The sequence below is a fragment of the Phocoena sinus genome, chromosome 5 (assembly GCF_008692025.1).
Source record: "Phocoena sinus isolate mPhoSin1 chromosome 5, mPhoSin1.pri, whole genome shotgun sequence".
Classification (NCBI taxonomy): Eukaryota; Metazoa; Chordata; class Mammalia; order Artiodactyla; family Phocoenidae; genus Phocoena; species Phocoena sinus.
In genome coordinates this window covers 37,325,699-37,341,315 of record NC_045767.1, presented here as the reverse complement: position 1 = coordinate 37,341,315, position 15,617 = coordinate 37,325,699, and the positions used below count along the sequence as shown (strand labels likewise).

Sequence of the window (15,617 nt, the reverse complement as noted above, 5' to 3'; positions counted from 1 at the left end):
GAGAGGAAGGTTGTAGGATGGAGTCTTGATGGAATCCAGTAATTAATGGCCAGGAGGACAAAGATGCATGTGCAAAAGGGCTGATGCATGATATGGAAAATCAAGAGGGTGCGCTTCCATTGAAGATATGCAGGTGTTTTGAGAGAGTGGCCAAGTAGAAGGGGCACAGAAAGTTGTCCATTGGCTCGAGTGGCATAGCCATACGTTGTTGGCCTGTTGTGCTATGGGGATGGGGTATAAGCCATACTGGAACAAGGCAGTAGAGATAGCAGGAATGGGGAGCCCCATCAAGAAACGTGATGAAAGGGAGGCATGAGACAGGGCAATACCAGGAGGAAGGAGTGGGATCATCCTCCTCATCCTCTTGGCTCGTGATATCAGTGGTTAGACAGACACCCAAGCAGGGAAGGACCATGATGCGGCCATGAAACTTGGGGGTCCAGAGGTTCCATAATGGAGGTAGGATTAACTCCTTGGCTACTGAGGCAGGTGAGCTGATGTCTGAGTATGTAAGGTAAGAGTGCTTGATGGACAAGACAGGAGCTAGGAGTAGGGAAGGGTCATCCTGGCAAAGGGATTAGCAGGTACAAGAATTTGATAATCCAAGTATCCAAGTTTTTCTCTGTCCTGCCTTCCCTCTGGCCCAAAAGATGTCTCTCCTCCTATATACCATATAGGTGTATATGGTTGTGGGTGTCTAAGTATATGGTGAGGTGTTAACTGCCAAATATATGTGCTGGGAGGGGAAATGGAATATGCCGAGAAGTATCCATTCAGTGGTGGAGCGCTGCCATGTCAAACATGATGCAGTAAACCAGGAGCCGTTTGAAATAAATGGGTAGGTGTGCAGGTAAGGACATTTAAGAACCAAAACAAGGTTTGCCAAATCTGACTTATTCCTGTTTTTCTCTTTTTTCTTTTACAGTCAACTTTGACCATTTTCAGATCCTACGGGCCATTGGTAAAGGGAGTTTTGGGAAGGTAAGAATGATGGATTTTAACAAATTTCATCAGTAAAATAGGAAAGTTCCGACCACTGGGCTTATGCCTATGTGCATGTTTGTGTGTTTGTTTCTATGTTGATTGCTGGGCACTGGGAATTTCCTGTTTGACAGAAAGATTTGAATTTGCTAAATTTGAAATGTGAAAGGAAGTCTGAATAGTTTCCTTTGGATATGCTGTAATTTCATTCTGAAAATTAAATTACAGCAGTCCTGCTTTAGGTGAATTACTATGGTAATTATCTCAAGATTGCTAATGCTATTTCTTCCTTGAGGATGTAAATAAGGAAAGTGGAAAAAACCCCACAAATTTATGTGATGGCCAGCAGTAGCTCTTTCCTGCAATGGAGGCACTTTAAAAAATTATTGTGGAAAGAAGATTTAACATGAGATCTGCCGGCTTAAATTTTTAAGTATACAATATATGTATCGTCGTTGCCTATACAGAGAACACTGTATAGCAGATCTCTAGAGCTGACTCATCTTGCTTGGCTGAAGCTTTATGTCCATTAGTTAGTAATTCCCTGTGTCCCCATCCCCTCAAGCCCTGGCAACCGGCCTTTGGTTCTATGAATTTGAATATTTTAGATAGCTCCTGTACACGGAATCATGCAGTATTTATCTTTCTGTTACTGGCTTATTTCACTTGGCATACTGTCCTCAAGATTTACACATGTTGAACAAAAGTGGTGAGAATGGGCCTTCTTGTCTTGTTCCTGAACTAAAGGGAAAAGCATTCAGCTTTACACTGTTGGGTATGGTGCTAGTTGTGGGCTTGTCATATATGGCCTTTTATTATGTTGAGGTTTCTTCTGTACTCATTTTGTTGAGAGTTTTTATCATACGTGGATGTTGAATTTTGTCAAAAGCCTTTTCTCCATCTATTGAGATGATCGTGTGATTTTTATCCTTCATTTTGTTTATGTGGTACATCATGTTGATTGATTTGTGGAGGTTGAATCGTCCTTGCAGCCATGGAATAAATGTCACTTTGAATAGTGTAGATGATCCTTTTAATGTATTGTTGAATTCAGTTTGCTAATATTTTGTTGAGGATTTTTGCTTCCATGTTCATCAGGTACATTGGCCTGTAATTTCCTTTTTTTGTGGTGTCCTTGTTTGGTTTTGGTATCAGGGTAATGCTGACCTTGTAAAATTAGTTTGGAAGTGTTCTCTCCTCCACAGGAAGAGTTTGAGAAATATAGGTATTAAACATTTGGGTGTTTGGTAGAATTCACCAGTGAAGCTGTCTGACCCTGGATTTTGTTTGTTGAGAGTTTTTAATCTCCTTACTAGTGATTATGTTTATTCATAATTTTCTCTTTCTTCATTATTCAGTCTTGGAAGACTGCATGTTTCTAGGAATTTAAACATTTCTTCTAGGTTGTCCAATTTGTTGGCATATAATCGTTCATAGTAGTGTCTTACAATCCTTTGTATTCCTTTGGTATTAGTTGTAATTTTATCGCTTTCATTTCTGATTTTATGTATTTGAGCCCTCTCTCTTTTTTTCATAGTGAGTATAGCTAAAGACTTGTCAATTTTGTTTATCTTTTCAAAGAACCAGTTCTTAGTTTCATTGATCTTTTCAGTCTCTATTTCATTAATTTCTATTCTGACTTTTATTGTTTCCTTCCTTCTGGTAACTTTGGGCTTCATTTATTCTTCTTTTCCTAGTTACTTTAGCTTTATCGTTAGGTTGTTTATTTGAGGTTTTTCTTGTTTCTTGAGGTAGGACTCTATCACTATAAACTTCCCTTTTTGAGCTGCTTTTGCTGCATTCCACAGATTTTGGTATGTTGTATTTCCATTTTCATTTGTCTCAAGGTATTTTTTTAAATTTCTCCTTTGATTTCTTCTTTGACCCATTGGTTGTTCAGTGGCATGTTGTTTGTCTCCACGTATTTGTGTTTTTCCAATTTTCTTCTTGTAAATGATTTCTAGTTTCATACCATTGTAGTCAGAAAAGATACTTGACATGATTTTGATCTTCTTATATTTATTGAGACTACTTTGTAGCCTAACATATGATCTATCTTGGATGATGTTACACGTCCACTTGAGAAGAACGTGTATTCTGCTGCCTTTGGATGGAATGTTCAATATGTATGTATTAAGCCCATCTTGTTTAAAGTGTGGTTTAAGGCTGATGTTTCCATGTTGATTTTCTGTCTGGATAATTTTCCATTGTTATAAGTGTTATAAGTCCCCTACCATTATTGTATTGCTGTCAATTTCTCCTTTTAGGTCTGTTAATATTTATTTTATATATTTAGGTGCTCTTATGTTGGGTGCATAAATATTTACAAGTGTTATATCTTCTTGCTGGAGATGACTTTATCATTATGTAATGCTCATCTTTGCCTTTTATTAGTCTTTGTTTTAAAGTCTATTTTATCTGATATAAGTATATCTACCCAAGCTCTCTTTTGGTTTCTATTTGCATGACACATTTTTTTTCCATCCTTTCACTTTCAGTTTGTGTGTGTCCTTACATCTGAAATGAGTCTGTGGTGGGCAGCATATATATGGGTCTTGGTGTTTATCTGTTCAGCCATTCTATGTGTTTTGTTTGGAGAATTTAGTCCATTTACATTTATAGTAAGTAGTGATGACTATGTACTTATTGCCATTTTGATAATTGTTTTCTGGCTGTTTTGTAGTTCTTCTATGTTTCTTTCTTCTTCTCTTGCATTCTTCCCTTTTGGTTTGATGACATTCTATAGGGTTATGCTTAGATTCCTTTATCACTATCTTTTGTGTATCTACTATAGGCTTTTGCTTTGTGGTTACCATGTGGCTCACATGTAACAGCTTATATATATATACACAGACACATAAATATATATGTAGGTGTATATATAAAATCATCTATTTAAAACTGATAGTTAAGTTTGAATGCATTCTAGAACTCTACATTTTGAACTCCCCTTCACATTTTATGTTTTTGATTTCACATTTTACATTTTTAAAATTTCATGTATCATTTAACTGAATTATTATTTTTATTACTTTTATTTTTTAAACTTCATAATAGCTTTGTAAGTGATCAATCCACTACCTTTACTATATATTTACCTTTACCAGTGAGATTTTTACTTTCATATGTTTTCTTGTTACTAATTAGTGCCCTTTCTTTTTAGCTTAAAGAAGTCCCTTTAACGTTTATTGCAGGTCTGGGTTAGTGGTGATGGGTTAGCTTTTGTTTGTCTGGAAAGCTCTTTATCTCTCCTTCAATTCTAGATAATAATCTTGCTGAGTAGATTATTCTTGGTTGGAAGTTTTTTCGTTTCAGCACTTTGAAAGTGCTGGCCTTCAAAGTTTCTGCAAAAAAAAAATCTGCTGATAGTATTATGGGGGTTCCCTTGTTTGTAACAAGTTTTTCTCTTGCTGCCTTTATGATTTAGCTTCAGCTTTTGACATTTTAACTGTAATGTGTCTCGGTGTGGGTCTATTTGGGTTCATTTTGTTTGGAACTCTCTGGGCTTCCTGAATCTGGATGTCTGTTTCCTTTTCCAGATTAGGGAAGTTTTCAGCCATTATTCCCTTAAATAAGTTGTCTGCCTATTTCTCTCTCTTCTCCCTCTGGACCCATATAATGCAAATGTCATTCTGCTTGATGTTGTCTCATAGGTCCCTTAAGCTATCTCCACTTTCTGAATTTTTTTTTCTTTTTGCTGCTCTATTTGAATGAGTTCCAGTGACCTCTATTCCAGACCACTGATTCTTCCTCTGCTTCTTGTAGTCTGCTATTGAACCCCTCTAGTGTATTTTTCAGTTCAGTTATTGTATATTTCATCTTTGTGACTTTTATTTAGTACTTACTTGTATTTTCTATCTCTGTTTAAGTTCTCTCTGTGTTCATCTAGTCTTCTCCCAAGTTCAGTGAGCATCTTTATGACTAACATTTTGAACTCTGTTTCAGCTAAATTACTTATCTCCATTTCATTAAGGTTTTTTTTTTTTTTTAACTTGTGGTTTTATCTTTTCCTTTTGTTTGGAACAAATTCCTTTCTCTCCTCATTTTGCTTGACTCTCTGTGTGTTTCTATGTATTAGGCAAAACAGCTGTCTTTCCCATTCTTGAAGTAGTGGCCTTGTGAAGGAGATTAACCTTCTTGTTTAACCTTGCCCTAGCTCTTGGTTATATTTTGAACCATTGTGATTGTCGTAGCACCCTGATTTATTCTTGGTAATTCCCAGTTGTTGAAGACTTGTGAGCGTTCCAGAGGGTGGGATCTCAGTTAGCCCTTAATTTCAGGCTGATTAGAAACTAGGCAGCAGCTTTTAAGGTATGCAAGTATACACAGTACTGTGAAAATGCAATTGTAAACCTTGCTGGCCTCCGCACCAGGTGATCTACAGGTGTCCCATTAGTGAAGTTGCAAAAATCGGGGCTCCAGGTGAGTGTTTGATTTCATTTCTGGGAGGTACCAGTGAGCTGTAGTGAGGTCAAGGGAGAGCACAAAGGTGATATCCCCTAGACCTTTCGTAGCCTCTAGACATATGGAAAACTGGAAGCCTGTCCATCAGGCTGAAGCTTCAAGACAGGTAAATAGGGCTTTTTCACAGGAAGACTGGGGGTGCATCACAGCAGCTGTCTGTGCAGTAACTGGAGTGTGGTAGCCTGCCAAGAATAGTCTCTCTCATTGTTTCAGACCCATGGGGTCCCAAAACACAATCCCCCCTGGACACCAGAGCCAGGTGCTCAAGAGGCATACACTGTATGGGCTGCATGTGCCAACTGGCTTTGGCAGGGATGCAGAAGTGGCATGAGGATGGGGCATGTACAGTGGGACTAACAAGGTGGAGAGAGAGCACAAAAATGGCACCTGCCAGCTTCTGTCTCCAGGAAGAGTCCCAACAGATTCCTGCCCCTCCAGCAGATGCTTTAAGATTAGTAAATAAATCTCCTTCACCTATGGTCCAGACCTTTTCATACTGTTGCTTTTGTGCTGGGTTCCAGGGCGAGTGAGTCTGCGTGCGAGCCCTTTAAGAGTGTGTTCCCTGTTCCCTACAGCCCTATGGTTCTTCTGGATGTAAGTCCTGCTGGTTTTCAAAGCCAGGCATTTTGGGAGCTCTTCTTACCAGTGCAGGTCCCAAGGGTTGGGATGACAGATGAGAGCACAAACCCCTGGCTCCTCAGGGAGAAGTTTTGTATTTGTGAGACCCCTCCCAATTTCAGGTCACCACACTGAGCGTGGGGTTCGGGCAAGATCACATCTCTGCTTCTCCTTCCCATCTTGATGTGGCTCTTTTATCCTTTGTTGTGGAGGAGCTGTTCAGCTAGTTTTCAGATCCTTTTCATAGGGAATTTTTCTATAGGTAGCTGTAAATTTGTTGTGCCCCTAGAAAGAGGTGAGTTCAGGATCTTCTTACATCGCCATCTTGAACCGCCTCCTTTCTCAATCTCTGTCTTTACTGATTTTAACAATCTGGTTGTCTTATCCATTTCTGAGATGGTTGTATACAATCTCCAACTCTGATTGTGGAGTTGCTTCTTCTTCCTTTAATTCTGTCAGTTTTTTTTTTTGTTTGTTTGTTTGTTTGCAGTACACGGGCCTCTCACGGTTGTGGCCTCTCCCATTGCGGAGCACAGGCTCCGGACGCGCAGGCTCAGCGGCCATGGCTCACGGGCCCAGCCACTCCACGGCATGTGGGATCCTCCTGGACTGGGGCACAAACCCGTGTCCCCTGAATCGTCAGGCGGACTCTCAACCACTGCGCCCCCCGGGAAGCCCTAATTCTGTCAGTTTTGCTTCTTATGCTTGGAAGATCTGTTGTTAGGTGCATAGTTTTATGGTTGTTATGGCCTCATGATGAATTGACCTTATTATCATTGTGAAATAAACTTTTCTATCTCTGCTAATAATCTTTTTTGAAGCCTATTTTTTCTGAGATTAATATAGTCATTCCAACCTACATGGCATATATTTTTCCATGTCTTTTCTTTCATTCTATCTGTGTTTTTATATCTGACATAAATCTCTTGAGGATAGCATATAGTTAGGTCTTGCTTCTCTTTAAATCCACCTGGCAATCTCTTGTAGTCCTTTATTTGTTCTTGTTCTCTTTCTCTTTTGTTCTTCTGTTTCTCTTTTCCTGTTTTGCTTTGGATTACTTGAATATTTAGAATCTCCATTTAATTTATCTACTGACTTTATAGCTATACTTCCTTGTGCTATGTTTTAAAATTGTTGCTCTAGGGATTATAATACACATCTTCAGTTTATTTCACAATCTGCTTAGAGTTAATATTTTATACCTCACATAAAATATAAAAACCTGGCAACCATATAGGTCTATTTTCCACTCCTGTCAACCATTATACTATAGTTGTCATATGTATTACAGCTTCTTAAGTCATGTCTCCAGTACAATATTATAGTTTTTTTGCTTTAAATGTATAGAAATATATGAATATATAATATATGTGTAAAATATATATCTATTTTAAAGTATGTGTAGTTTTTTGGCTTTTAAAAAATTAGGAGGAAAGTAGTTCTTGATATTTACCCATACCTTTCGTGAAGGTCTGAATTTCCCTCTGGTGTCCTTTCCAATTCATCCTGAAGAATTTTCTTTAGTATTTTATGTGGTGCAAGTTTCCTGTCAACGCATTCTCTTAATTTTATTTTCTCTGAAATGTATTTATTTCACCTTCTTTCTTAAAGAATATTTTTACTGGATACAGGTTATTGGGTTGACAGTTTTTTCTTCACTGCTTTAAAGATTTTGTACCATTGTCAGCTGACCTCCATGCTTTCTGATGAGACGTCATTAGACTTGAATCATTATTATCTGATAGTAATGTGTCACTTTCATCTCTCTCCTTTCAAGATTTTCCTTTCATCTTTGACTGTCAGCAATTTGACTATGTTGTGCCTAGGTGGAAATTCTGGATTAAAAGAAAATATTTTCTCTCCCTTTGCTTAGATTTCCTATATTTTCATTTATTTCTGTCATATTGCCCTTTATATCATGCAGCATATTCATAGTCATAAGAGCTGTTTTCATGTCCTTTATGCTAATTCCAACATCTGGGTCATTTTAAGATTCACCTCCATTGAGGATGGGTTCCATTTTCCTGGTTCTTTATACGTTGAATAGTTTTGGGTTGCATCCTGGGTATTGCCAATGCTATGTTGTACAGACTTCGGATTGCATTGTATTTCTTTGAAAATATAGTTTTAATGAGCAATTAACTTGGTTGGATTTACACTGCATACTCTGCCTCTTGGACAGGCACACGAAGCGTAGTCTTTTCTTCTTCACTGTATTGCTTATAGTCTGCCCCTTATAGCCCTTAGGGGTCAGCCAGAGATTTGGGCAGAGTTTATGTGCCACGTTTGAGATTCCCCCTCTCTGGATTTTTCAGAGAGAGGAGTTGTGGCCCAGAGAATTTAGGAAGTTTGCCTCTAGTCTCTATGGATAGTAGCTGATCTTCAACAACAGCAAAAGATTTTAAAATTCTGTTAAATCTTTATTTTCTGTTGTCCCTTATGTCGAGGATTTCATGGATGAAGGAACATGGAAGCAACTTTTTAAGTGCACAACACAATCGGCACCACATAGACGCATATCACTTTTACCCTCATGTCAGTGATGATTTGGGTCCTGAGCTCCTTGCACCCCTTCCTGTCATACTACCAAATCTGTTAGCACGTGCCCTCATGAATCATTAATGGATTATATCCTGTCACCATCCTTAAAAGTTTTGTTTTCCTTTTCTGCCTACATCTGTGCTGCTCTTTGCCTACTGGCTTGGCTCTCAGAACCTGTATTCCAGAGCATAAATGTATTAAAGCTATGGTTATAGTGGATGTTCTGAAAAACATGCAAGCTTTATAGAGGATCTAGTTTTTTTTTTTTTTTTTTTTGAGGATCTAGTTTTAAGTCCCTCTTTAGCTTGTAGCAATTTCTTGATGACACCCAAATTCATGTAAAATGTACACAAACATCCAGTATTCAGGACGAGGTTAGTTTACTTCAAGGCAATCGAACGTAGCTTTGTTGTGGTCAAAATACCAAATAATCGCTGCATTTCATGGTAAGTGTAGATGAGTCTATATGACTATTATGAGACTCAAGGTGGAACTGAGCTGGACTAAGATGAAGAAAACCACCCTCCTAATATTGAAGGGATATTTTGGCTTTGCTATCTGCCTTTGGCAGGTTTTGATATCTGACATTTATTAAGAGTTTTCAAGAAAGACATTTCATTGTAAAAGTATGACAGTAGCCTTGGTTATCAGGAAAAAGCACATGTGAATTCCCAGAAATCCCATTTTACTTTCATTCTGGAGGAAGCTGTGCTTCCCCAGTGTAGCACCAAAGTGAACAGCTGCAGGCAATCCATTGATTTTAGCAGGAATTCACTGAAAATTTTTATAACCCATTTATGACTGAATTTTAGGACAGTTGAGGCACAGCAGATTCTTTTCTACATATCTCAGTGGAGACACTTTAGATCTGGGAAGCAGACTGACTCTGATATGTACTAGTTGTGGCTACCTGGGAAAGTGAATTAGCCACCCTGAAGCTTAGTTTTACTCATCTGTAAAAAGGAAAGGGAATGGAGAATCATAGTGGACTGTAGTAGCTGTTGTTTTTGACTGTTCAGCATGTTTTTTGGTCCCCTTTCTCATCACGGTAGCATCTCTTTCCTTTGGAAAACACCTCCCCCACCCCATGTGGACTGTCAATTATTATGGTCCCTCACTCACCTTCTGAGATGGGCATGTGACCTGGCTGGGCCAACCACTTGGGCCATATTCAGCTAGACTGGTGCTTGGTCCAAGGAGTGGCTGTGTTACCCAAGCCCAGCCATTCATAGTCCTTCCATGGAATCAGAGGTGAAAGGCTCTCATTGATGATGTTCTGTAAGAAAACAGGTCTGCATGAGTTGGTGACCATTTTTCTCAGCAACTGGTGAAGGTGAAAAGTCTCTCTGCAAAAGGCAAGAATGAGGCCCAAAGTGAAGAAACAAACAGATGTAAGAGGCAGGTGGAGAGATGGACTCCTGTTGAGTAGGGTCAGGACTGGGGCGAGCGAGCAAGGCACCAGGAGTGAAAATTTAAGGAGGCATTGCTCCCAGGGTCCTCCAAATGCAGGTCGACATTGCTTCCTTACATTTTGCCCCCTCACTTGCTGAACCCCAGTCCTGGCCCTGCTGGGCACTGTCTGAGCTTGGGTTCCTCCAGGAGCTGAAACTGAGACAGAGAATTGAGTACAAGCAGTTTTTTGGGGGGGGAGGTGATCCCAGGAAACACCTGAAAGAGAGGGGGAGTGAGACCCAGAAGGCAAGGCAGCCAAGGATGGGTATTTGGTGAAAGCACTCACCACTGAGGCCCTTGGACTCACCTCCATTCTGGGACTCAATGCCGAGGGTGCCCTGAGGCAGCCGAAGGTCAGAGAAGCTGATGTTTTTATGCACAGTTCCCTCCCTGTTCATCATTGATGGAGGGCTGCTTTAAGCAGCATTACCTCTCCTGCACTTTTTGGCTTATCTCATCCAGGGCAGAAGAAGGTCCCCAGCAGAGAGTCACAGGTGTCCACAGTAAGCATCCTGAGGTGTGTGGAGGTGCAGGAGAGGGAACGTGGGCAGGTACCATCAGTGCCTCCGCCTTTGTGCTCTTCCAGTCCTTTGAGCCTTATCCAGTGTCCTTACCAGCTACAGGATCTGGCGTCCTGTTTTGATTATGCAAGATCATGTTGGGTTCCCTGTATCTGCAACGTGAAGTAGAGTCCTGACCAATCAGAAACTCACAGTCATTGTCCTAGGAACTGGACCCCTCTTACCATCCTGGTTGCCCTAAAAGCCCAGTGTGCTGGGCATTATTATCCCCATTTACATAGGATGAGTCGGAAGCCTGGAGAGGACCCCACTGTCACACACAGCCTGTTTTGTTTCCACATGTTCCTCCCAAATACAGAAGTTAGGTTGAAACTAGCTTTAGTCACATGTGTATCAGCAGGAGACCATGGGGGTCAGGGGGATAGTGTCCATCAGTGTCCAAAAACACTGGACATTTGGTTTGGGAAGTAACATAACATAGAGGAAAGATCATGGGCTTTCTAGATGGGGAGGCCTAGGCTCAGATTCTGGTCCTGCTGTTTCTAGCCATGTGAACTTGGACCAGTCATAAAGCTTCTTCAAATCTGTGTTTCCTCTTCTGAAAAACAAGAATGCCCATTTCTATCCTTATTATGTTCACATTTTCCTTAAAATCCTTGAACATATTAATAATAGCTCTTTTAAATTTTGTTTAAAATTGTTTAAATAATTTGGTCACTAATGCTTATTTACTAATTTCATCACTGGTGCCATTCCTGGGTTTGTTTGTCTTTATTAGATTTCCTCCTGCTTATGAGTCATATTTTCCTGCTTCTTTGCATGTCTAGTAATTTTTTTGGACACTGGACATTGCAATTTTACTTTATTTATTTATGTGTTTTTATTGATTTACAATGTTAAGTTAGTTTCAGGTGTACAAAATAGTGTTGTGATATGTTCATAGATTATACTACGTTTAAAGTTCTTATAAAGTATCGGTTATATTCCTGTGCCATACATTATATCCTTGTATCTATTTTATACCTAGTAGTTTGTACCTCTTAATTCCCTTCCCATCTCTTTCCCTTCCCCCCACCCCTCTTTCCTCTGGTAACCACTCAAATAGAACCTAGAGAAATGAGATCTACAATATATGAAATGAAGTATTCATTGGATGGGATTAACAGCAGATTAGGAAGTGCAGAGGAAAAGGTTAGTGAACTTGAAGATATAGCAATAGAAACTATACATGATGAAGCATAGAGGAAAAAAAATTAACAGAGCCTCAGTGACTTATGGAACAAAATGCAATAGTTTAACATATGTGTAATTGGAGTCCCAGAAGGAGGGATGGGCATATAAAATATATTTGCAGAAATAGTGGCTGAATTTTTTTTTAATTGATGAAAATGATAAAATCAAATCCAAGAAGTTCAACCGACTCCAAGCAAGGGAAACACAAGGAAAACATCATCAATGATCATCATAATCAATTAATAAATAGCTTAAAACCATTAAGAGAAAATCTTAAAATCAACCAGAGAACAAAAGGACACGTTGTGTTAGGAAATGGAAACTATGTAAGCCCAAAGACAATGGAGCGATATCTTTCTAGTGATAAAAGAGAACAAAAATACCTTTGTACAATGAAGGCAAATAAAGACTTATAAAGAATGCCCTGAGTGATCTTACTGGGAAAATAAGGGGCAGAGACCATGCAGCCTCCAGCATCAGACCTGACAAATGGTTGGCATTTTTAAAATGCCTTCCCTGTCTTCTTGGCCCTGGGTGATGTGGTGGGTTCTGGAAAGTTTTAGGTAACCACCTGAAGGGGTGCGTCAGGGGAAGACCTGGCACTCTTAGCTTCCTCTTTCCATCTGTCACAGCACATCTTGCCAAGGGATGGTCTTCAGCTTGCTCAGCTGCCTCTGCCATCAGAGTGTGAGATCCCTGAAAGCTTGGGATTGGTCATATTCACCTGCCCAGTCCCATCAGCACCTGGCTTAGTGCTCAGCAGGTGGTAAAGGCTCAATAAATGCTACCTAGAGAATGGATGAGGGGGAGAGAGAAAGAAGAGGGAAAGCCCTGGTCTACGTAGCAGCCAGTGATGTGATAAAGCATGGATTGGATCACATGCTTGCTGCTTTCAGAATGAATGCCAACCTCTTCTGCTGGCCCCCAAGGCCCAGCAATCTGACTTGTGCCTAGTTTGCTGACACGTCTCTCTACCCCCTCCATCTTCCTACTCATTCCGCTCAGCCCATCTTCTCATCTCTCGAACATGCTGAACTTATTTCTAACTCGGAACCTTTACACTTGCTGTGCCCTCAGCCTTGATCACTTTCCCCCAGAACTCTGCAAGGATCACTCATACCATACAGAATTCTGCTCAAATGTCCCCTCAGTAGGGGCCCTCTCTGAATATCCACCCCACTTGACTCCACCCCAAGCATTTCATATCCATGTACCCTTTCTGGTCCCCTTTTCTTCAGTGCACCCGTCATTACCTGTAATTCCACTGCACGCTTATTAATTTGTCCTCTTAGTTGTTGGTCTCACGCACCAGAACATAAGCTCTCTCTGAGGGCAGCAATGTTCCCTCACTGTCCACAGTTGTATCTCCAGTACCTACTAAGCAAATATATATGTATAAAGTATAATACATATACACACATATGTATATTTACACATACATATATGTCTAATGCACATACATATACACACTCACTAATCAGCATATAGATATACGTATACACACATTAAGCAGTGTATATATATATATATGAGAACACATATGAATATGCATATATACACACCTAGTAAGCTGTATACATAGACACATGCATATATATATATACACACATAGACACATGCATGTATATACACATACATATAGTATTTATAAACACATGTAAATGTATATGCATATAAGCAGTAAATATACGTATATACATATATATATACACCCACTAAACAGTTTATATATAGGCAGATATACATATACCCACCATATATTATATAGATACACATACACACTCATATATGTATACATATATATGTAAGCCCACAAAACAGTGTATATGTATATCTACACACATATATATATGCATGTATATACATACAAATACATGCATATGTACATATCCACTAAGCAGTGTGTATATTTATATTCATATATAATATATACTTACATATACATGTGCATATGATACATATGACATATATGCTCTGTATAATTAACTGAATGAATACATATTATGTAAATGAATGAAAAACTTGACAACCAATCAACTGCTAAGAGTTAGTTGACTGGTTTATACTGACTGGGGTTAGGGTCCCGAGGAGAATTTCTCTATCTCCCCTGCTGCAAACTCTCATTTTTCACAAATGCCCCTTCAATTTCCACCTCTCTCCCTGACTCACTCTCCACCTCCCACAGGTTGCTCTTGACCCCTTCGTTCGTTGAGCCGTTGGACATTGTGCTCCTGCACCAGCAGAGAGAGTCCAGACTGGAGTGTCCTGCTCTGAGTCAACTTTGAAGTCAACAGGGCTTAATTATTTTCAAGGGAAGGAGGAAGATACCTTTGGGAGAACTTTCTGAGAAGTTTGCTTCCAAAGTGTGTTTCTTGGATTAGCAAATGGGCCCCGTGCTTAGAGAGTCATAGGGTTGAAGCAAAATAAACAGAGAGTTAATTAAAATTCATGGAATAGCCAGAGGCAGTCTGCACATAAAACAGCAAAAAGTGGCACAGATTTATATGATAATAGCTCTTTATGTCCCTCAAAGGAAGAGTCTGGGTAAAATTCAGCAAGAGTCGCACAGCTGATAATTCCAGACTCCACACTCTTATTATGCAATGATGATCATTTCTACACGCAAGCATATTATTCGCTGTCTCATTCTACATTCCAGATTTTCACATCTGCATGTGAATTCATAGTGTGAAAAAAAATTTTTGATTAATAGCGGACGAACCGATTTAGTGCCCAGACTGCAACAAATCCATTTTGGAATTAAGTGGAGATTCGATTTTATATATATGTTTATAAGTTTGAATGTTCAGAAACATTTGACTTAGTGTTTTTTTCCTTTAAAAATGTAGTCTTTGGAAATCTTGTTCATCTTTTAAGATAAGGGTAGCATGGTGGAAAGCATAGCAGGATTTTGAGTCAGACAGTAAACGTTTATGCCAACTGTTCTGTCCCAGCATTAGTCTAGGTACTTGTGATGGTGTGGCAAACAAGATGGACGAGGTCCCTGATGCCACAGAGCTGACAGTTTAGTAAAGGGAGACAAATACACAAACAATATCCAACCGCGATTTCAATAATGAGAGTTGCTCTGCAGAAAATGCATAGTGCAGTGACCTGGGAGGGTAGGCCTGCTTTCCTTGGAGGAGAGGGCAACAGAGAAGCCTTTGCTGAGAAGGAGGCATTTAAGCCAAGGCCTAAGTGCTAAGAAGGAAACAGACCACGTGGAGATCCAGGGGGTAGAGCATCACATACAAAAGGGGCAGCAGATGCAAAGGTCCTGTGGCAGGGACAGACTTAGTAATGGGGCCATGGCAGCAAATGTGTGTAAGACGCCCAGCCAACATTGTGTCTGCCACAAGCAGGGACTTGGAATATGTTTGCTCTTTTAAGGACAATGCAAGAGTTAATCAGTTTATAGCAAAATGGTTAGAGAGCTTTGCCTCCAAGTCTGACAGAGCTGAGTTGGAACTCTGGTCAACCAGATGACTCTGGGCAAGTTACCTAACTTCTCTGTGTTTCCAAAGTGAGCTGTTATTCTTAGGTAAAAATCATTTTTAGAATTCTTAAACATGATACTTTTGCTAGAAGCTTTTACTGTTCATGCAGACATCTTTTATAAGTGGTGGAATCCATTTCTTTTTAATGAAATATTTATTCCTTTCATATTAATTAGTCCATGTTTGGCTTGAAAGCATAGGTTGGAGGAATTCGCTGGCTCCCAGGGGTCACTTTACTAAGAGCGAAATATCACAGGAAATGCAAGCTCATTCGCGAATGGCTGTCAAGCATAGGCCAGAGCAAATGATC

At 39.7% G+C, this 15,617-nt stretch overlaps 1 protein-coding gene across 1 annotated transcript in view; it reads left to right on the top strand.

Moving 5' to 3' along the window:
- Positions 1-15,617, top strand: part of STK32B (serine/threonine kinase 32B) — a 356,081-nt gene that overhangs the window by 92,734 nt on the left and 247,730 nt on the right. The window contains exon 2 of the mRNA XM_032631757.1: positions 926-981. Coding sequence (XP_032487648.1) covers positions 926-981 — 56 coding nt within the window. The remainder of the gene's footprint in view (positions 1-925; positions 982-15,617) is intronic.